We start from the raw sequence: 22720 nt of genomic DNA, 5'->3' as shown, positions 1-22720 counted from the left end.
GGGGGTTGTACAACGAGAGGAAACCATTATAAGTAATGCAGGCAGCCATCAGGCCACATGTTTAATGCATGAGTGTAAGAGAGACATCTTGCTGACTCTGCGGAAAGTAGGGAAAGCTGCAGGTCAAACGCACACTTTTTTTTTATCATTTGGCATTTATGTGTATCCTCACATCAAACTGCTCAGCAAACATCGCTCGACGATAACTTTAAAATCCTCACAGAGGAGAACACTTTGCAGTTTGATGCATGACTTGTTATTTTGTTTTGTACAGTCTGTGTGAAGGTTTGTCTGGCAACTCAGTGTTCATAGAGTGAACAGTACATTAGTGGATGGTTTTAAAGGCTGCACATGTTTCATTCACCTGGCAACAAGAACCGTGCTTTGTTAAAATAGATATTGATAGAAACAGGATTGGCTTGTTGCGTGTGAGCACTAATATCCAACATGACAGAACAAACTAAGAAGACGGTGCCTGGAGAAAACGGATCATCAAGAGAGATCCAAGATGTCCCTTGAGTGCCGCCTACAGTCTTTGATTGGCAGGAGGGTCGTTGCAAAGACAGAAAATTGCCCACGTAACACCGAAGATGTGTTGCCAAATTCAGGGACACATAATAGGCGGGATTACAGTGGTACCAACTAGTCACTCTGTTACTCCCATCAAATCCAGTTTCACACCTTGACTCCGGCTCACTTTTGTGGTTGTTAGCTTAGATTTAAATCCAGAGACGTAGACATGAGATGAGGACTTAAGTCACAAAAATGAGACGTGAGTTACACATGAGTCCCCCTTAAGTTTAAGGTCAGACACTGAAGGTGAATAAGGTTACATTCTAACTGATAGATATCGCCATGAAACTTCCCCAGTTGATTTCTTACATTAAGAGCATTTTTTTCTACTGAAAGTTTTCTGAAAATGGATAAAGCCAGGTTCAAAAATCTTGTCTCATTTTGTGGACTTATTAGAGTCAAAGGTTTTTACTGAGGACATTTTGAATATCTCTTTTATAACTCCATTAATGAGAACATACTGTCAGCAGCCCGACAAAACAAACTATTTTCGCCATGTTTTAAAGAAAGAAATGTTGCATAAATCCGGCCATGAATCAACAACCCCCCCCAGTGTAAAAACCTTCAGAATGTAGTTAAGTAGCTCAATCCATAATAACACCAGCACAAATATATGAGTTGATTTACAGTATATTGTGTTTTAACTAAATCTGCAAAGTAACTTAGAAGTATATACTATAAGTGAGTAGATACTCAAGGAAAGTAGAAGTACCTCAAAATTGTACTTAGGTATGGTACTTCAGTAAATATACTAAGTTTCCAACTCTGCATTTTAACGGTCAGCCACAGTTTGCTCATGAAGACTTGACTTGGATCGATTTGAAATTCGACACAACAAACCTTCTTATTTCTGCCCGCAGAGAAGCTCATTATCAGCCGTCGCCGTTTGACCAATAACATGCTCTCACCTGACCAAACAAAGCAAACTAGAGGAGTAAATACCGGTGTTCAGACGCTCCCGGAGTAAACATGTTCTCCTTGTGTGTGTGTGTGTGTGTGTGTTATCTTGTTTCCACAGACGATCACCAAAGTGCTGCTGCAGTACTGTGCACTGCTGGCCAAGGGCTTTCCCTCCTACTGTGAGAAGGAGAAGATAGTGAGTACCGCTGCGTCGCCACTCCGAGACCAAGCACTGTGAAAGCTACAGCGCTCTCTGTGAAGTGGATTCATATTTTAGCTGCTGCTGCCCACTTCTGTTCCTCTTTAACATCTCTTTTGTTTTCTTTCTCTTTGCTTCTGTGTCTTTCATTCATTTTGTCCCTGACAACCCGTTGTCTTCCTCATCCATCTTCCTCCAGCCCTGTGTGCTGATGAACAACATCCAGCAGATGAGGGTCCTGTTGGAGAAGATGTTCGAGTCGATGGGAGCAAAACAGGTGAGCACTAACAGATGAACACACACACACACACACACACACACACACACACACACACATACATAAAAAAAAAAATAAAAAAAATTAAATGAGTTCTTTCTCTCTGGTTCAAGGTCAAAATATGGAAATGAGAAGTTTTGGGTCTTTCACAAACCTTTTTTTTCTGGGGATCCACTTTTTTAAAAATGGCAAACCATCAAGACCCAATTCACGAAAGGCGTAATCTATAAATCTGTAGACGAGCGAAGGACCGGGGCATTTTTACTGCCATTTCTACGGCTGCCCCTCCTCAGCCGCTTAGTCGACTAATCCGTCGTAAGATTCTATGAACGTGTGAATATTGTTCATTACTTATTTCAGTGGAGGGGGACTTTAGAGAAATATAATACAAATTAAAATAAGGAAAACTGAGGAAAAAATGTATTAAACTCGTTGATTAAAAGACTAATCAGTCTCTTGATTAGGTTTCTTTATGCTTTTTTCATGCTGAATGATTTATTACCAAGAAACTAATGAGAGCATCTCTGGTAAACACAAGATTTAAAGTGTCGTTTTTCTGTGATTCTCGGTGGAGAAACTCCGATCTGTCAAATAAATCAATTAATCGATTTGTTGACAAAATCATATATGAGTGTTAGTTGACAACGAATTTCTTTGGTCGATGTCATTTTTGCATCACTTATATTATCTTGAATAGATAAACCAGCCATTTAGAAGACATATACGTTTGATAAATCACAACTTTGTTTTATGCATCTGTTGAAAACATACAAGAACATAAATGAGACCAAATTAATTCATTTAGAGAGTTAACAGGCTCTTGTTTAATATAAATGTTAAATAAAAGACGATGGAAGAACTTCTGCAAATTTATTTGGCGACCCTGATGGGATCGCCTGTGACCCACCTGTGGGTCCCGACCCAGTCTTTGGGAATGAAGTAAAGCACACTGCAGCGTTGCTCTTCAACTAAGTGCTTTTACATGGCTTTGCTGATCAGATTTGGGGGAATCGTGTGACTTGAAAGACAAACTCTGTCTTGAAAATGAAAAGCTCGGTTAATACCCTCATATAAGTGTAACTTTGTCGTGTAATGCAGGTTGTTTCCACTGTGAACTGGTCTCAGTCTTATCAGAATTCTCACAAAAAACACAGTGTGGTGTTGCTGCATTTACAGCAAAAGATCAAATCGAAACATGAACTCAAACCTTTTGTTACAAAGACTTCATACCAGCCAGTACGGTTGAATGAATGCAGTTCTGCGTCCATCTAAATTAGAGGCTGTAAAGAAAAAGTTTGAAGTAAAAATTTGCTGCACACCAGAACTGATTTAATGAGCAATTCGTAGTTTCACTGTACCGGTGAACAAATGTAAACATTTTTCCGCGCCAGTCGAATGCCTGAAGTGTCTGTTCTACATGTGGGCGTTTTCAAAATCAAAGCTTGTATCCAATAGCTGCTTCTGGATTTTCAAAAACATAGTTATCCGGATTTATTTTTTTGAAATTTCATATCTTTGTGAGCTTACAGACTTTTCTAGAAACGATGCTGGAAAAAGTTCTGTTGGTATTGGTACGTTCCAGTCAACTCAGTCTGACGGCAGTTTGTGAAAAAGTCCCGAAATGCTATTTTTTTTATGTACAGAGACACAAATTGTCCTTTTTTTTCGTTTCGCTCAGAACAACTTTGAATTTGGAACACCGGTTGATGAACACCGGTCTTGTGGTTGAAAAGTCCTGCGTTTGTTGGACCAACCATTAATTTACGTAAGGTGAGAATGAGTGTGTGTGTGTGTGTGTTTGTCTCTACAGTTAACAGCTGAGGAGGAGATGGTATGTCTAGCTTTCTTTTTTCGCCCTCGCTCCCCTTTCCCCTGTTGCTCCTGGAAGAAAAACATCCGAAATAAACAAGTTCATTAAAGCAAAGAACCCGCCCTGAACCCCAGTAGTGTGTACCAGTCTGTTTTTAGTTTGATCCCAATTTACCTGTCAACTCTTCCTCCTCCTCCCCCTCCTCCTCCTTCCCAGTTTTTACTCCCAGAAATAGACTTTGGTTTTCCTCTCCACCTGACATGATGAAAAATAAAACCCTGTGCTTTTCTTGACGGTGCTGCTTCTTTCCAAAAGCTTGAGAACGAGGAGGAACCCGAGGAGTTAGACGAGGAGGTGGGTCACAACCTCGAACCTCACAGTTCAGTTTGGATACTGTTTATTGGTTTTAAACTGGTTTAACTTGTCTCGCACACAGCTGTACCTATAATAACATGAATCATAGTCCATCGTGTGTATTGGCTCGCTGTCATCGTTAATGTTATTGGGTTCAGCTGTGCGTTTCCTGCTTTCTTGCTGTGAGAAAACGTTGGTTAGTTTAGGTTAAAGTTTCGGAAATCTGAATAAATCCATCCACTTTCTTTTCATCTGTATGATCAATACCATTTTATTTTTAATAGCAAATACACCGACTAGCCAAAAGTATGTGGACACCCAAACATTAAACCCTAAACCCTTGAACCATAGTTGTTTTTTGACCATGTTGTGGTAAAAATCCTAAATATATGTATGAATGATATGTCTCCTTTAATATTTGTTGTACTGTAAGTACTCCAGAGGGATGTTCACGTACTTTTGGCTATATAGTGAGTGTGTACAGTAGAATGTGATGTAATGGTGGATCACTTTGCCTATGTTTAGGGTGTTTGTAGCCAAATTCATCTGCAATGTCATTGAAGCTCGTTTGAGATTATGGCTAACAGAAAGTATTATCATAATCATACGTTAGTGTCTCATTTAGTTTTAGTGGAGCTTGATCTGAGAAGCTACAACACCTCAGCAGAGCATCAAGTCTCTTTTTCTTCTTCTTTAGATAATCACTGTTTCTTTGTCCTCCATGTTTTATAATTTGCTTGTTTTTATTTCCACACCATCCACCAGGCCATCACTGACAATGAAGGGGAGGATGACATGGTGGGTAGGCTGCATCAGCAAACGCTGCATCAGCAAAAAAACAAAAAGATTTGATTTGATTTAATCAAAGGGATTTCTTTAAATCTTTTATTATTTTTTCTAATTCTTTCTGTCTTCTCTCACCTTCTTCTCTTATCGCTTTTTATCCATTTCAACCTCCAGTCTGGCTGCTCAGACTCAGAGGGATCTGAGGTAAGAGAAGAGAATTAAGGAAGACCAGACTGACAATCAGGAGACATTTCATATCATGTTTATGTTCGTAACTATTGCTGGTTAATTAGTAGTGAACCACATGTATACTCGTGATGAATGAGTAATATCCCTGGACCTCAACAGTCAGTCATTGAACATCTTTGAGCAGTTAGAGGTTTTATGTCGAGGTGTGTTTGTCGGGTATTTCTAACCAAAATGTTGTCATTTTAAATTATAGTTTAGACTCGTTGCAAGCAGAATTTATCGTTGTCGTATATTAGTATTTGATTTAGTGTGCATCGATTGAGAATAATGTCGAGTCCTACTGTGGCTATGTCTTCACTAAACGTCCTCACAACAATAAATGTAATTTCTTATTATTATATTTTAACCTTTATTTTATCAGGATATTCCCCTTGAGATTCAACATTTAAGTACTGGCCAAGATGGCAGCTTTTTAAAGTTTCACATAAAAGTGCAAACAACAAACAAAACGGCAATAAAAAAAACAATTAGAAACAGAAGAAATTTCACATAAAGGACATTTTTTTTATTTTTTAATAATCATAATCTCTTTAAAGTGTTTGTAGTTCACGTCAAGATGAGGGTGCAAACGCTTTAAAAGCACTTTTGACTAAAAACTGTGCAGGTTCTAGGAATGGCTTACACAATCTCTCCGTATGAAGGTTGAAGCTACAGATTTTAGTTGTTTTTAGGAGTCAGTGGAGAACTTAAGGAGGCAGTTTGTGTACTTTAAAGAAGTGTTTTATTCTGCGGTTGTAATGTGAAGATGTGAAGGAAGAGAAGAAACCTACTTCAATCTTCTAACTTTATGGAGGTCTTACACAAAGAAGACTTAACAGAACGCAAAACTAAATAATAAATGTGTGTCATGTACACACCGTGTGAGTTTTGCACTGGGAATCACACATTTTAAGATTTCTTCTCCCGTTCCCAGTCACTATATTGTTGCGATGCGTTGCCTCCGTACAGTCGTAGACTAAACGATGATATGGAATAAAGATCCAGCTTTGATCTTGTTCTAAAGCCCCTGAAAACACGGTTTTATATCTCAATCATTTCTCAATAATATGAAATACTGATGACTACATAGGAAAAAATAAAGTTGAAGATCAGGAAAGAAAACACCCACGAGATCTACGCTCAGCTTCTTTATGACTGCCATTTGTGGTTTGATTATTTGATTGCTGGAGGCCTGGAAACAAGCACACAACAGTCCTCAAATTAGGATTCAATTGTCAAGCTGTCCAAGATCACAGTAAATATTATTAAACACATTCTTGAAAGGACTTTTGCCCATTATCAAGCAACTATTACCCCTTTGAACCCCCCAGCTGCCTCTCTCTGAGCACAGCAGATAAATCCCTCCACATCCCCCATAGAGCCCCACATGCTAGCAAAGCTCTTAACACATCTGCTACAGCTGGGCGCTAACACAGCCTCCCTCCTCCAGTGAATGCTTAATAGACTAGACAGTGGGCTGCCAGATAATTGAATTTGATAGTGTATAAAATGTTGTATTTAGCAGCCACTTAATGGCTTCTTGAAATGGCTTAGTTAGACCGTAGGGGTCTGCTGCATGTCAGAGCGGAGGGAAAGAAGGGAGATGCAGACTCCCGACAGCGCTGGTTAATGGCTGAAGTCATTGTTATCTTAACAGATGTTAAATGGGATGTCAGAGTGAAGATGCACGATCTGGTACAGGCCGGCTAGATGTGCTGCTCATCGTTATAGTCGGGGCCTTTGCAGGAGATAAAGATATATTGTGTCTGATATTAAATGTGTGTGGATGATTTGTGCGTTTGGTCAATGTATCCTCACACATCTTTTGATATCTTACGAAAATATCTTTTGTGCGCCTTCATTCAAAAGCCAGCAACACGTGTCAATTTCTGCTCTTTACATGCAGACAGTCGTTTCAGAAGTCAGTTTGGTTTAGGCAACAAAACTACTCAGTTAGGTTTAGGAGAGGATTGTTGTTTGGGTTAAAATAACTAAGGAAGTGCCTTTACTGAAGTACAGAAGTTACAGGACAAATAAATTGACATTGATTTCTCGTTTCACGCGGGGAGCGAACAGCGGTCTGCTGGCTAAAAGATCGCTGGTTGTTGGACCCACCCTGTATGTGCTCTTACAGCCTTTATACTTCCTTGTTCATGATCACGTGGATACCTACTAATTACCGCACATTATTCTTCGTAGGTATAGCTACGAATGCTGGATGAGACCGGCCTGGTTTGGTTGTAAAAATGAGTGTGAGAGCAGTGGTATGCAAGCAAGCGTATGATAACAAAATCTGTTCCCTCTCTATCAGGACTTCTTTTATGTGAGATCATCTCCAGTTTAATAAATGTTCTCTGGACAATTTAAGTGGAGCCGACAATTAATCATTTAAAATCAGCTCCTTTATGGACGCTGCCATCATGTTGGCAGTGTTTTTATGGCCGTTGTTGATGGGTGGAAAGATTAAATAATATGGTATATATATCCTAATAGCACTTAACATAAAAGCTAATAAATTACTTCAAAAAACATTTTCCCAAACAGCAACAGCTCCCGATAAAACTGAAAAGCACTTCTTATGGTATGAAGCTGAAGATAGATATAGAACAACTTTAATTAATATACAGTATGTACAGAACTTGCGCTTGAGAACTTTGGATCCACATTTCGTGCCTCGATCTACATACAAAATGAAAAGCGCTGAAATTGGTCGCCATTTATACTTTGTCTGCTGTTTATACACCTGTCTACGTGTGGGAAACAGTGGCTACATAATATAAATAGGATGCATTATGGATGTACATTAGAAAGTTATCTTTATGTAATAATCCTTCATAAATTTGCTCCTTTTAAACGTTGAACTCCAAGATTAATAATCGACGTGAGACGAGTTAAAGTTAGGTTGAATTTACAGGATGGCTTAGTTTAAGCTTTGCTGACATTATTTTGGTTAATAAAATGTTGGCATGGTGTGGTGTACTTCTGGATTCGGACCAATCATAGATCTGAGAGTGAAGACACTTTGTCAGGTCTTTGCCTCAACAAGGGGCTGTTTTAGGTTAAGTACTGTATATAACATATGTAAGAGGTTTACTTTAGGATTAAGTCTTGGTTGTTTCCTGCAGAGTGTTCATGTCTCTCTTAAATGTTTCTTGCTCTCATTTCTGTTTTTACGTCACATTTGTGGCCTTTTGATTCTCTGACTGTCACGTGACCAAACTGTCGGACATTTCTATTTAAAGCAGAGCTCTTAACAGTTGTGAAGTTCTGAATATGTTGGATTTTAAGAGCTGCTTTGTAAGAAAACAACAAAAAAGGGCTTGATTGCTTATGCTGTACCGCTTGTTCCGTCCGGTCCTGTCCTTTCCTATCTGGCCCGTCCTCTCCTGTCCTCTCCTGTCCTCTCATGTCCTGACTTGTCCTGTCCACCTTTAGGTTGACAACAAAGAGAAGGAGAACAAGGTTGGTTGGTCCGGTTCAGTGACCAGTGATGTGATTTTTTAACGAGCTTTAAATCAGGCGTTTGTGCAACCTTTGTGTTATGTGTTGTGTATGTTTATGTTTAGTTTTTACCAAAATGAAGTCAAATCCTATTAGATTAGTAAACTGGGAGCCTCATCTACACACTCAGTTTTGAGTAGAAGAGATTTCACTGTTTGCTATGCGTTTAATTTAATTTAAAGCTGCACATTAAGGCTGCTTGACACATGTTGACCAACCCAGCCGATCTGTGAACACCAGAACCACATTTTGGTCACTCAAACATTTTGAAGCTTTAATTTGTCACTTCTTTTTAATTCAGCAGTGACCATAATCAACTAATATTCATTTAAATCTAAGTGTGTGGGGTGATTCATCACTGATAAGACGTATGGTGCAGCTTTAATCACTGATCTTGTGTAGAATATTGGAGGAATGTTAAGTTGATTTATCACAACATCACATTTCGTATTAGCTCTGACTAGAAGACAAGTAGCTCTCTGGTCCCTAAATCCCAGTCCTCTGACAGAAGAAGTCACCTCGTCACGATGCAGATTAGCATCTTGCTGTAACATTAAATGCCTGGCTCCCCCAGACGTCTCTTTTTCCAGCTATCAGCACTAACAAACATGCTGCAGGGACGTGCTGGGTGCTACATGGTGCCTGCCGTTACTCTGGTTGAAGTGGGGAACAAAAGAGATATTTTAAACTTTCGGTACTAAAAGTTCTCTTCCAGCTGTTGACAACACACGGCATTATATCTCCTCTCTTCAAACAAAGAAGCAACAAAGGGAAATACATGTAGTGTAATATTGATATTCACTTACGCTTTACATCACTGAGCAGATATTTTCTCCTGAAACTGGCTCTGCAGTTGGTTGTGTAACCGTTACTTGGTGAATTATTCTGGAAGTAGAAGTTTTAGCTTCTGTCCTCAGTGAGTGTTTTGCCATCTGTCCTCCTGTAGGACATGTCTTCAGACTATGACAGTGAGGAGGAGCACGAGAAGGTTTGCTTTCTTTAAATCAGGTTCCTCCAACATTTCCACAAACTAACCTCTCCTCTCCTGCCGGCTGTCATCTCAGAGCTGACTGAAATCCTCACATGTGATTGATTAGATCCTCCATTCACCTCGCTAGTGTCTAAGATTGTGTGTGTTTGAGCAGGTGTATGTGTTCATGTTACCATTTTTCTTTCCCGGCATCATACAGCACCATTAACGTGTTGTCTTCCTCGTGCCTTCTGTTTGTTGTTTTCTGTCTTTAATATCTTTGTTTTATTCCTTTCTTTGTCAAAAAGCTTGATAAGGGAAAGGTGAGCAGCCAAAGACCCTCGTGTACCTTTTAATACTCGATGATGAATGTTTATTTTTATTTTTTATTAACGTTTCTGTCATTTTTTTTCTGTCTTCGCATCTTTCAAGTCTGAGTCCAAGAAGGAAAAGGTGTGTTTGCAACTTAGCTGTGTGCGTGCAAACTAGTCATATTCATGGAATGTGTGTGTGTGTGTGTGTGGTTTGTTAACCTTAAAATCTAACCTTAAAGCAGCTATAATTAGTATTTTTATAATGACAATATATGAAATGACAACAATGTAAACGGGGTCGCCAGCAGTGATTAACCTACAGATGATCACCTGAATCTGCAGCTCTGCAGTGAGCTTCAGCTCGTTGTTTGACTGCTGGACCTGCAGCCTCACAGCAGACAGACACAGGTAGAGACCAGCTGGTGAACAAAGTGGAGCATTTAGCAGCTAAAGACACAGGTATTTCCCTCAGGAGTTGGTGACCAAACAGAGCAAAAAGAGAGCAAATATCAGAATCCTCAGGCGGACTCAAACAGACCTCCAAGCGAATGATAATGTTGCTCGTAACTGCTGCGTGTGTAGTGACCAGTTTGCCATATCAATTAATGATGATGTCCTAAAGTGGCCAAAAAATCAGGTTCACCCAAAATAATTTAACTTCATTTTAAGACAAGACAAAACTATGGATGGCATTTTCTTTTATGGGTTACGGGATTTACATATATATACAGTATATACGTATATATATATATATATATTTATGCCACTTATGTGCCTTGCAGGAACAAAAGTCTGCAGGTTTTCCTTTCAACTATTCTCACATCAGCACACCTCCAAGCAGAGAAAGGAGTGAGTCATTAGTGAAAGGCCTTGGTGATTGGAAGGATAGACTGCAGAAGTGAGTTAAAGTCCCAGCGGTTCGGCTACCGGCATGCCCGGTGTTAATGATCCTAATGATCCCTGTTCAAAGTGGTCTGATCATGTTAATCCCAAGGTCTGAATCATGCGTGTGCTTTATTAATAACGCTGTCAGAAAAACACTGTGTGCCCTCATAATGTCGAGGCTCGCTTTTAGGCCGTTTTCATCGCTCCTCAGAGAGAGATGTCAGCTTCTAAGCTCGATATAAAAGCTGAGTATCAGGAAAACCGGACCTATGAGGGTCTCACCTTGAAGACAACAATAAGCTTTATTAGTATGTGAGTCACTGTCTGGAGGGACTAAAGGCTGACAGGGAAGGTGAACCTAATATAAAATTGCCAAAAAAGAGTGCGTCTGTTATGATGTCAGCGTGTGAATGAACGTTGTGTTTGTACTGAAGCTTCTAGCATCCAAGCTCACTCACAGATGTGTGTGTCCTTGCAGGCTGAAAAGAAAGACAAAGAGAAGCAGGTTGGTTGGTTTCTGGTCCTTCACCTCTTTCTGATATGCCCTCCGATCTTTTTTTAGTCATTTGGAATGCACTCATTTGTTCACTTTATATTTATTTTTTAAAAAGCTAGTTCGGTAGAAACAGTTTGTCTTTGAGAAAAATAAGATGTCAACAGTTTAGGCTTTCTTTTCAAACATCTTCTTTTCCTTTTCTTTTGTCCCAAGGAGGACGCTAAGAGCAAACAGGTGGGTGCTCGAAACTCATCCTCCCTTTAGAGATCTTTTGATCAACCAGAAGTGGACAAGTAAGGGTTCGTGACTCTTAGAAAGCTTCAGTGGCATCCCTAATAAAGGGTCCTGCAATAAGGGTCTTACAGTTTGTATTGATGTTTGATGTGCTGCCCACTCTGACTAAAGGCCTAATGATCATTTTGCATGCACTGGCTAATTGTTGTAAACGCCGTCAAACATGGAAAAGGAAGCTCATGAAGAACAGAAGCATGACGTGGCACTCACAGCTACCTTCCGGGTAAAAGAGCATTTTTTTTGTATGACCCATCCACCTCCCGCCACCGGTGTGAGGCATGTGTTTGGGGTCGTCGGTCATCGGTGGCACCAAATTACTGCACCTGAAATTGTAATAATCTTCCAGAAGAACCGTAGAGACTAAGACATTAAGCCAAACTAACTGGATCACCAGCAGTTGCTCTTATATTGAAAAGCCCAGAATAACAAAATGAATGTAGGGAGGAAAAGAAAGGGTTATGAGGTAAATGAGATGAACATCTAGGTTCAAGTTTGAACATTTTCTATATGAGCTTTAGTGTGTATGTGAGCCTTGTGTGAGTGGGAGTATGACTCGCCAATAAAGCCTCCTGACCGGGTCAATAGTTCCACTTTGCGGCTGCTGCCCCTGTTGACTCACACATTTCCCAGAATCCAGTTCAAAGAATCATTTCCAAAACACTTGATTTGGCCGTCGGCAGAAGCAGCACAGCTTGATTCAATTTCTTCCTTCCTCCAGGATGAAGCTCTCTTTTCCTTTGAGCTTACTCATTTTGTTTCTGTGTTTTTGTGAAATATAAATTATTGGCTTATCCTTCCCCTTTAGCATATTTTGAAGTCATGCAGGGATGAAAAAGGTGAAAAACATGACTGTAGAGGACAATTGTCTGATGTTTTTTTGTTTTCATTTTTTCTCACTAGTCAAAGGAGGAAGTAAACAAGGTTTGTTTGTCACAATCATCTCCCTTTTTCCTCAGTAGAGCTTTTCCCTCTGATCTCTCACATAAAAGCAACTCCTGCATTTTTACGGTCGAATAGAAACCTCTGTCTTACAGTCAAACTTTCTGTTCAACATCAACACTGCAGGTACGACTTGTAAGACAGTAGAATCTATTTTCCAAACTCGAGAATTAAGCAAATCACGCAGCTGTTTGGTCCCATTTTATTTATCTTTTATCCTAATGTAGTGTGTTTCAATACACGATTTTGGAAGAGCTACAATAAAAGTCGGGGAGTGTATTTTTTTACATTTATAATATCTAATTTGTATGCTCTATTATATTTCCATTGCATTGCAGTTAATCCTCATGAAATGTAGATTATGGATGAGTGAGAAGTTATGAAATTCTGCTGAGAGCGCCGATATATATTTGCATTTATCGTGAACTATGGCAAAACTGTGGGATGATTCTGCTGTCATCTGGCGGCAAATCCATATTCTTTTTATTCCTCCATGTACACACAAAGTACAGCCCGTACTTTGTACAGCCCTACAGTGCGTGTAACAGGAAATATATAAGATATAAGTATCTTATATCTTCTAAATAATTCCTGTTTGGGATGAAGTCAGTGTGCAGCAGCTGAAATAAGACTCATACAGGTGATGTCAGTTTTCCCCTTTGACTTCTAGCACCTCAATAAACCAGAGGCAATAAACAAAGCTTTTATTAAAATCACCCACTCACCATTACCCAACCCACCAGACAATTTCACAAAAACCCGCCCAGAATAAACCCCTCAGACTATTTTTACCTGCTGCATACAACCCTCTGTCTGTGACGTTAGAGTTTGTGCGTAATGTGTGACTTTCTCTTTTACTTTTCTGTCGTCTTTCTTGTTTTCTTTCCCCGCTTTCTGTCCTTCCGAGAAGACTGAAGCCACAGCTGCCACAAAGAAGGTACAGTTGTGTGGTAGAGAGAGATAAGAGAGTCGAACAAAAACCTGTATTACCTGTAACGGACACTTCTACTTCCAGGCTGTGATTCTAGTGAGGAGGAGTGTGTGTGTGTGTGTTTGTGTGATTTTGTTCTTCATTCACTTTCTTTCTCCTCTCAAAGTCTTGAAGAATTGAATTGAGAATGTATAATTCCCCTGAAGTGCATGTTTTTAAATGAAATATGATGTAGAATACATGCATTGTGTTGGCGAAAATGAGTGAAATGAACTCACAAACACTTGACTTCATTAAGTATTTGTCTATTTGCTGTTTATCACTTGTGGCAGAATCCTCTGGATCATTTTGAAGCTGTTAGAAAGTTTATTTTTTCTCTGTTTACTTCCTGCTGCTTCCATTTTATGTGGTGAGCGACGATAAACACATCCTGGACCATAAGTCTCTGTCGTGAGATTAAATTGATACTGGTCTTCTCATCTAACTCACCTAAAAGAGTAAACACTATTAATGGCTAACGTGGAGCACGTGATACCAAATTGTTAGCACCAGTTCAAAGAATCCTCGTCTGATATCTTACCAAACGTTAATCCCCATATTTCATGTGTTCTCCTACAAAGTCCAGCAACACGCGTGTCAATTTCCACTCATTACATGCAGACAGACTTTTCAAAATAAAATTCTGTCTTCACAGGAAACAACTCAGTTTGGTTTAGGCAACGAAACTACTTGGTTAGGTTCAGGAAAAGATCGTCGTTTGTGTTAAAATAACTACAGCAGTGCTCAAGTCACGTGACAAATAAATCTATGTTGACTTGTAGAATCACACGGTGAACCGGCAGCGGCCTCCTGGCTGAAGAGTCACTGTTTGTTGGGATCTCATTATATCTACACTCACACTGCTCTTGATTCATCCTCCATCCGTCTTATATCTGAGAGGATTTTGTATTTTCATTCATCTCTCAAGGACACCTCACACACACACACACACACACACACACACACACACACACACACACCTCTCAAAAGCCTATAAAGATGTTGCCTTTGCAGTTCACATAAACACAGCTGCACACTTCGTTTCTCTGGATTCAGACCAAGAAGGAGGCGGAGCGGACGGTCCAAACTTTCACTCCACTCAACATTTCTCAATTAAATTGCAAGACACTAAACCACTGTCACTTCAAAGTCACGGCCCTCTTTTAGTCCAATTATATGTTCTGGCCGTTTGCCTAACGTCCTCTATCTAATAACACAGTCGCACAGTTATCGACGGCACACGTTCCACAAAGACAATTTGGATGTCTTATCGTGGGATCGTCTAGCCGCTTGGCTTTTGTAACATGTGGTGCGTACGTGAGGTCCGGCATGCTGATGAGCTGTGGGCGGTGTTTTACTGGCTTCATTGAAGGTCTATTACCAGGCTCCTCAAGGCCAGTTTGTCCCGCAGGCTGCATGGCCACCGAAAGCTGCACTTCAAAAATATTGAACGTTTGTGATACAACATGCCGAAAAAATGCACAATCGCTGGAGGTTACGTCCAAATAACATCCAATGTTAACATTAACACTTGGCTGAAACAATGACAAAAGTTGGATTGGATTGTCTAAAACTATTAAGAAGTTTAACTTTCTTTTCAAGCTGAATCATCATCTCGCCTGAATTACCCACAGGGTATTGGGGCAGACCATTGGCCCACAAACAATGGTTCCTGCAGCATGCAGGGCTCACAACACAATAAAGCCATTAAAACGATGCCACAAAGGCAGGAGGAGTGCCTTAAATAGACCCGAGCAGGACATCAGATGCCTGATAGATCATGGGGTGCTCTGCAGATGAGTCTGACCTCTTCGCTTAACGTTACCTGTAATTATTACAGCGATTCTTTGACTTCATCACCTGTCAAATTTGCAGGAAAAGTCTGCATGAAAGTCAAGATAAGGTTTCCTGGTTTGTGATATTTTCACTGCAGAAATCTGGACTATTGGGTTCTGAAAAAGCCACTTCCTCTGCTTTCTGCTTTGAACATCAGCTTCACTTTGCTTCCCACCAGGTTTATTACATTCACCCATTTCAGCTTTCTACTTTGAGACGTCTGTTAACAGAGGAAAGAGTGACAGCCTCCTGCTGTCAAATGAGCTCCACTTAATATTTAAAAAAAAGATTTCAGCCTCTTGTCGTATATTTTGAGCTTCAGGAAGTGGTGTGCTCTTTATAGCTTGAAAGAGCTTTTCACGCGCTGTTGAATGGGTTTGAATGAGCTCCTCATCTTTTTCCCATTATATCTTCTAACTCTCCTCAGCTGAATTCTTGTTTAGTCACGACCTTTTAGCAATTTGCATCTTCGTCAGTATTTCTTTCCTGTTTATACATCACACGCACAAATTAACGCCCATACAGTAAGTCACTGAATCTGGTGTCACAAACTCTCACTCGTCTCGTCTGCACACTCAAAATCCCCCTCCAGAAATGATGTACATGAACTGTACAGTGTTTGTCTTCTTAACCAACGTTCATATCGGCCTCATACATATTTAGTTTGCTGCAAACCGTGTGCACAGTTCTGCTCAAGCATCCGAAAAATGCAGTAAAGAGATGTTTACGTTCTTTAACAGTGCAAAAATAGAGCTCACAAACAAGACAACAGCCTTTTTGGTTTGGGTTATTTATGCTTACCATAAGTCCGGTTTACATTAAATAACCTGTGATCACCTTTCTCCTTGTAGCTGGATATAGAGGCAGCTGACATCCTCAATGAGCTGCAGGTGAAGCTCAACACCTTCCTGGACAACTTCAGCATCGTGTTTGCCAAGAGGTAACACACACACACACACACACACACACACACACACACACACACACACACAGTACTGCATAGTCAGCCCTGCAGAAGTTCTCTTGTCTCAGTTTTCCTCTGTCTCTGTCTTCTGTCCCTTCAGTTTCCAGACTCGTATTAACTCCTGCATGCGTCAGATGGCTGAGATCCTCTACCAGATCAAAGGTCCACCCAACCACAACACTGCAGAGGCAGACGCTGACAACATGCTGAGGCCCCTCATGGAGTTCCTGGATGGGAAGTAAGTGAAAGCATGACACGACAAACACACACACACACATAAATAATATTTAAAATAAGTTTTGAAAATAGTTTTTTCGACATCTGACACACATTTACTTCTCAAACACACACATCAAACATCCAGTAACGTCTAACTTGTTAATCTGCTTCTTTTTTTTTAAAGCCATAATTATCTTGTTTCTGCTAATCTGTTTTTATTTGTTTGTTTTGTAATTGTTGTGTCATTATGTCGACTCTTTCATACAGCCCTTAGTCCACTAATGAAAAACAAAGACAGTGTATTATTGAAGGCCTGCTGGACTCTTGAAGCTTGTAAACTGAACCTCTACCATGATGTTTGTCTGTGATCCAGTCTCAGTATCTTTGCTGACATCTGTGAGAAGACGGTGCTGAAGAGGATCCTGAAGGATCTGTGGAAGATCGTCCTGAGCAGCCTGGAGAAGACCCTCGTCCTGCCTCAGAGCAACGACAGCCTGGTAGGAGCAACCCGAAACTAAACCTCATTGTATCCACGGAAGAGTGCCTGAAAATAAAACCTCATTCTATCCACGAAAGAGTGCCCGAAACTAAACCTCATTCTATCCACGAAAGAGTGCCCGAAACTAAACCTCATTGTATCCACGAAAGAGTGCCCAAAAATAAAACCTCATTCTATCCACGGAAGAGTGCCCGAAACTAAACCTCATTCTATCCACAGAAGAGTGCCCGAAACTAAACCTCATTCTATCCACGAAAGAGTGCCGAAACTAAACCTCATTCTATCCACGGAAGAGTGCCCGAAACTAAACCTCATTCTATCCACGAAAGAGTGCCCGAAACTAAACCTCATTCTATCCACGGAAGAGTGCCCGAAACTAAACCTCATTCTATCCACGAAAGAGTGCCCGAAACTAAACCTCATTCTATCCACGAAAGAGTGCCCGAAACTAAACCTCATTCTATCCACGGAAGAGTGCTTCACAGTATTGTCGAACTCACAAAAAGGATCAAAATCGATGAAGCAGAACCAGAAATATCGTTGTTTTTACTCCTTATGTTTTTCTTCCTTGTCAAAACCCGTCCTCTACTGCAAACATGTCAATTATGAGGTCTAAAACTGGTCCTCACAAAGACAGAAGAGTAAGAGCATGGACACAAGTTAATGGAAAAACAGCTCTATGATGAAAAATCCATATTCCTAATTTCTTTTCTTCTGTCGAGCTGTGAATACTGATGAGAGTAATCAGAGGACGGAGAAGCAGATTGAAAAACACACAATTATGAGAGGACAATATTTGGGCATGTTTTTGCTCATTCGGTACAAATCACACACACTCTGCTTATTATTGCCAAACATTTTAGCCACTTGTGTTTATCTCTGTATTGATTTCCTCATTAATGTATTTTTCAAAGTTGTGTTTTTGTCCTGTGGAAATGGCGCAGACTGTTTTGAAAACTCCTCTTTTTTGGTGCATCAATTTCTGAAAATCGACGGCCAAACATCGACAGTTTACAACACACAAAGTGACCGACTTCACTCACTTTCATATTGTTGTTGTTGTTGTTTTCCTTTTTGTGTCCAGGAGCTCATGAATTAAGTGACTGCAGCAAACAGGTTTATCTAAATGCTCTAGAGTAGCGAAGCACATTACCAAAACCAGTAATTTTGACAAAAACATCACAGTGATGTTTACCGTCGTAAATTAAGTATTAAACTGATTATGAATGGAAGGTATTTAATCAGATGAATCAGTGTATTTGTTATATATACACAGACTTATCTGTAGTGTCTAATATCTGGTATCTCAGCCCCAGTGAGAGCAGCAGCTGTGCTCTGCTGCCGCCTAGTGTTGAAATGAGCTTTGCATGAGTTTTATTTCCTCCGTGAACGTGAAAGTCACTCTGAGTTACTGCCTTGTGTCTTTTGTTTGAGAGAAACGATGAAGCATGAAAATATCCCAATATAAATCCCTCTTCGTCTCCCCTCTCTCTCTCTCTCTCTCTCTCTCTCTCTCTCTCTCTCTCTCTCTCTGCAGGGGGCCCAGCTCCTCACAGCAGCTAAAGGACTGTCCAGTCTCAAGGTAATACACAGGCAGGCTGAAGAAAAGGGCCGTTTGTTTAGTTTCATTTGTTCTTTTTTAACCCGGGGATGGAGCCGGTTGGTGTCGTTCACCTGCGACTCGCACTCAGCGTCATGCGCGGCTGTTTGGGTTTGTATTTCTTCATACACAGAAGTGCGGGACTCTGAGAAAAAGTCTCAGTTATAAATCCGTCTGCTACTTCAGCACCACGGACAGCGCCGTGGATTCATCAACTGATATTTCAGTCACGGGGGCTTTAGATTCTAACACAAACCTCAATCAGATAAAAGGTCAATGATTCAGGCAGACTAGACCAACATATTCAACGAAACAACCGCTCTGACTCTTCACTCTCTCTGCTACTAAGGGAGAGGTGGACAAACGTTTGCCAAAGTGGGCCACATACAGAGAAATATAAGGAGTCACGGTCCAAATATTCACTGATCTGTTTAATGTATTCATATCGTTATGTTTCTGTTTCGTCTGTATTTATTCTTTTTGCGCGCTGCTCTCAGGAGTGAAGTTTGTCTAATGTCTGTGAACTCTGGTTGCTGCAGGGAGGCGGTGAAGCCAAAACATTGACGCCCAAACAGTGTATAATCATCGATGCCGGGCTGGAGACGATCAAGGTTGGTGGAGACCTGCACGTTCACACGACAAGCTGGAAACAACAATGAAACCGTCCATTTCTCACCTCTCTTGTTCTTTCAGCAATACTTCCACGCTGGAGGAAACGGGCTGAAGAAGGCGTTTGTGGAGAAAAGTCCTGAACTGGCTTCACTGCGTTACGCCCTCTCCCTCTACTCGCAGAGCACCGACGCTCTCATCAAGACCTTTGTCACCACTCAACACACCCAAGGTAATCTAAGACACACACAGACACACTGCATATACAGTATATATATATATATATAAGTGTCCTCAACCTTTCTGCTCTTCCCTGTCCTCTCAGTGCATGATGGGATGGGCATCAGAATCACTGGCAATGAGAAGATTCGACCTGATAGGGGTAAGTCCACGACACTCTGATGATGAGGGGCTTTTTTGGGTTCCACATGAAACCATTGAGCTTCTTTTACGGGGTTTCTTGTAGAAAAATATAATGAGATCACGATAATAATAAAAACATGCTGTTAAATCATGTTGATGTTCTGCAGGCTCGGGGATAGAGAAGCCCATCGGAGAGGCCATTCTGCAGATCGACATGATGCTCGGGAAGGAACGCAAAGTCAGCGTCAGAGGTGAAGTTCAAAATACACAAACATTTACAACTGCAAGCCTAAAGCTCTCAAATGAACTTATCGATTAGTTGAATAAATTGTAAAAGTGTTAGTCAACTAAGAATTTCTTTGTTTGAGGACAGCCCTGAACGTAAGTGTACATCCAACTTACGTTCATCAACTGACTCTCTCCCTCGCTCCCCTTCTGTTTTCCCACATCTCCATCCATCCAGTCATCGCAGTGAACGACATGAAGTGGCAGACATCAGGGATGTTCCGGCCTTTCGTCGACGTCTCCATGGTTGGTCCGTTCCTGGCCGACAAGAAGCGCAAGTTCACCACCAAATCCAAGAACAACAGCTGGTCGGCGAAGTTCAACGAGGCTTTCCAGTTGTGAGTTTGAGATCTGACCTCTGACATCTGAAATGTGTTTTGTACGATAAGAGTCTGACCTCTGATCTCCCCCTTTCTGCTCCGTAGTGTCCTGGGTAAAGAATCCCCAGACTGCTATGAGCTCCAGGTGACGGTGAAGGATTACTGTTTCGGCCGGGTGGACCGCGTGGTCGGCGTGGCCGTGGTTCAGCTGCGCGACGTCGCCGACCGTAAGAGCTGCGTGTGCTGGTGTCCGCTCGGGCCGCGCATCCAACCCGACGAGACGGGCTTGACAGTGATGCGCATCCTGTCCCAGCGGCCCGCTGACGAGGTGGCCAAGGAGGTCGTCAAGCTGAAATCTGAAACCCGTCCCGTGGAGGAGGGCAGATGAGCAGAGATGCTTGACTCAAGATCGGAGATTTACTGGAAAAAATGTGGCGCTGACACAGATCATGGTCAGCGTTTAGAGTCAGGGCTTCGTCTGTTGTTTATGAGCGCTGTCATCTTCATCCTCGGTGAACACGGGCCTCTAACGCCTCTGACGTGGAGGTCATCCTTCAAAGGACGCAAGTTTTGTCACAGATATGAAAGAAAGAAAAGTATTTCATTCACATTTTGGAAGGAGATTTTTTCTCAAATGATGAAAAAGAAGCAACTAACAGGACCAATATCTTAACTATCAAGCGACAAAAAGGGTTGAAACCACCAACTCAGAGGGGAAAAATATTTTCAGTTCATTGGAGAGAAACTCTTGAGATCTTCTTCATTGTCTGATAGTGATGACGAGCTATTTTGGTCGTCCGTAGCAAACTAAATCTGCCATCTGTTGGCCATCAGAGCTGCTGATCCACAGCTTTTAACCAAACGTACATTCACTGGAATGAATGGACGGGAATGAAAACCGAATGGACGTTAGCTGTTTGTCCTAAATAACTATGATATGAGCTGAGAGTGATTCTTGTACTGTTTGAGCCTTTGAGGCCTTTTGACTGCAAACAGACATCGGCACCACTGTCGACTCTGGTCCCCAAAAAAATGACATTGAACCAGCTAAAAAGTGTCACAAAAACACATTAAAATGAATAAACGTGATACTCGGCATGAGTTGAGTGTTTAAGAAACAGTTAAGCAGGCAACTAATGGGGACTGCTTAAAAATTTGACTTCTGGAACTTCAGCAAAAGAAAAAAAGTAGAAAAGCTTATGGTTCTTCTTAAAAAGGATCACGTGTTCCTCACTTTTCATTTATCGGCCGCTTCAGGTATTAAGTCCTTTGATTCAAGCCTTTGTGACACATGCAGCACCAGGTGCATCTTACAGAAAGAAGAAGTTGTCCGAATATGTCAAACCAGAGTAAATGTTGTGAAGTTGCAGAGTTTGCTCTCGGAAATCCTGCAGTACATCATAAAGAAGTGTGTCAAGATGCTTTTAATGTGTGTCGCCTATTTAGTGATAAACCTCTGTTTCTATTTTTCCCAGACTGAATATAAAAAAACCTTGAAAAGTAGTCTCATTGAGATATGAATTTCAATTCATCGACAGTCGGTTCTTCTGAATTACGTTGCCTTAAAACAGAACCGTGCTCAGTGGACGGTTCTGTTAAAACATGAATGACATGTAAAGTAAAAAAGCGTTGTTTTTTTCAGGAAGCAAAGAATTATGGGTATAGTAGTTTAGTAGAGAAGAAATGCAGTGTCAGAGGTTTTGAATTTCGGTTTTTGCCAAACTGTGACTGTGGACTCTGTTTACATGTTGACCCGCTCTGAACGGACACATCCAAAAGTTGACAACCTTTTTTTTTTCCTTTGTGTAGGACCAGAAATAGATCTCTAAGAATTTTATTTTTGTGTAGTTTTAAATTGAGAACAAAAGTCTTTCAGCCTTGCCGTGCATGTAGTTTACATACTGCACCAATCATGTGTTTATGAATATGGGATTGGTGTTTTTGCATTATTCACTCTACAAACTAACAAAACACGCAGGCAGGTTGTTCAATTTACTGAAGTGTAACTGGGTTGGATCCACACTTATTGTATGTTTACTACGTGCCAAGGAACGCAAGTGTTCAGCGAGCCGTGTTCTGTTGTTAGCGGACAGATGTGGCCATTGTAGAAGTCCCAATTCTCACTGCACGTTTGCCAAAACTAGCTGCACTTTGGCTCCAAACTCAAGAGGTTCCTGGTGGAATTTAGATGAAACTAGTTCAGAGTTTGTTCTGCTGCATTAAACTTAACAAACATTGATCTTCAGTATACGTTACATTACAATGGCCACAGCTGTAGTGACAACTGAGCTCTTGCACTCTGTTCAAAACTAACTGTAAGTTTGTACTTAGCCTACGACCAGAGCATGTATTTATTGTACACAAAAGTACTAGAATTGTGATCTTTTTCATGTATGTACTGTGAAATATGGAGATTGATCAAATGTATGTAAAGTAGTTATCATTATTCTAATGTGACATATGTTGAATATACTTGTAACAATATTTTGTACATAAAATATTTATGAATCAATGCAGTGGGTTGTGTCC

General features: G+C 40.7%; 1 protein-coding gene across 1 annotated transcript in view; it reads left to right on the top strand.

Annotated features, from left to right (window-relative positions):
* Positions 1–22703, top strand: part of LOC116396147 (protein unc-13 homolog B-like) — a 154355-nt gene extending 131652 nt beyond the window's left edge. Inside the window, exons 31-42 of the mRNA XM_031870573.1 lie at positions 1592–1669; positions 1872–1949; positions 16184–16272; positions 16397–16534; positions 16889–17012; positions 18552–18611; positions 19154–19225; positions 19308–19455; positions 19549–19605; positions 19754–19837; positions 20050–20209; positions 20297–22703. Of these exons, the coding sequence (XP_031726433.1) occupies positions 1592–1669; positions 1872–1949; positions 16184–16272; positions 16397–16534; positions 16889–17012; positions 18552–18611; positions 19154–19225; positions 19308–19455; positions 19549–19605; positions 19754–19837; positions 20050–20209; positions 20297–20579 (1371 nt within the window). The 3' untranslated portion in view covers positions 20580–22703. The remainder of the gene's footprint in view (positions 1–1591; positions 1670–1871; positions 1950–16183; positions 16273–16396; positions 16535–16888; positions 17013–18551; positions 18612–19153; positions 19226–19307; positions 19456–19548; positions 19606–19753; positions 19838–20049; positions 20210–20296) is intronic.
* Positions 22704–22720: the final 17 nt, after the last annotated feature.

The sequence above is a fragment of the Anarrhichthys ocellatus genome, unplaced genomic scaffold, assembly GCF_004355925.1.
Source record: "Anarrhichthys ocellatus isolate YVR2014 unplaced genomic scaffold, GSC_Weel_1.0 scaffold53, whole genome shotgun sequence".
NCBI classification, from domain to species: Eukaryota; Metazoa; Chordata; class Actinopteri; order Perciformes; family Anarhichadidae; genus Anarrhichthys; species Anarrhichthys ocellatus.
This window is presented reverse-complemented; position numbering and strand designations above follow the sequence as displayed.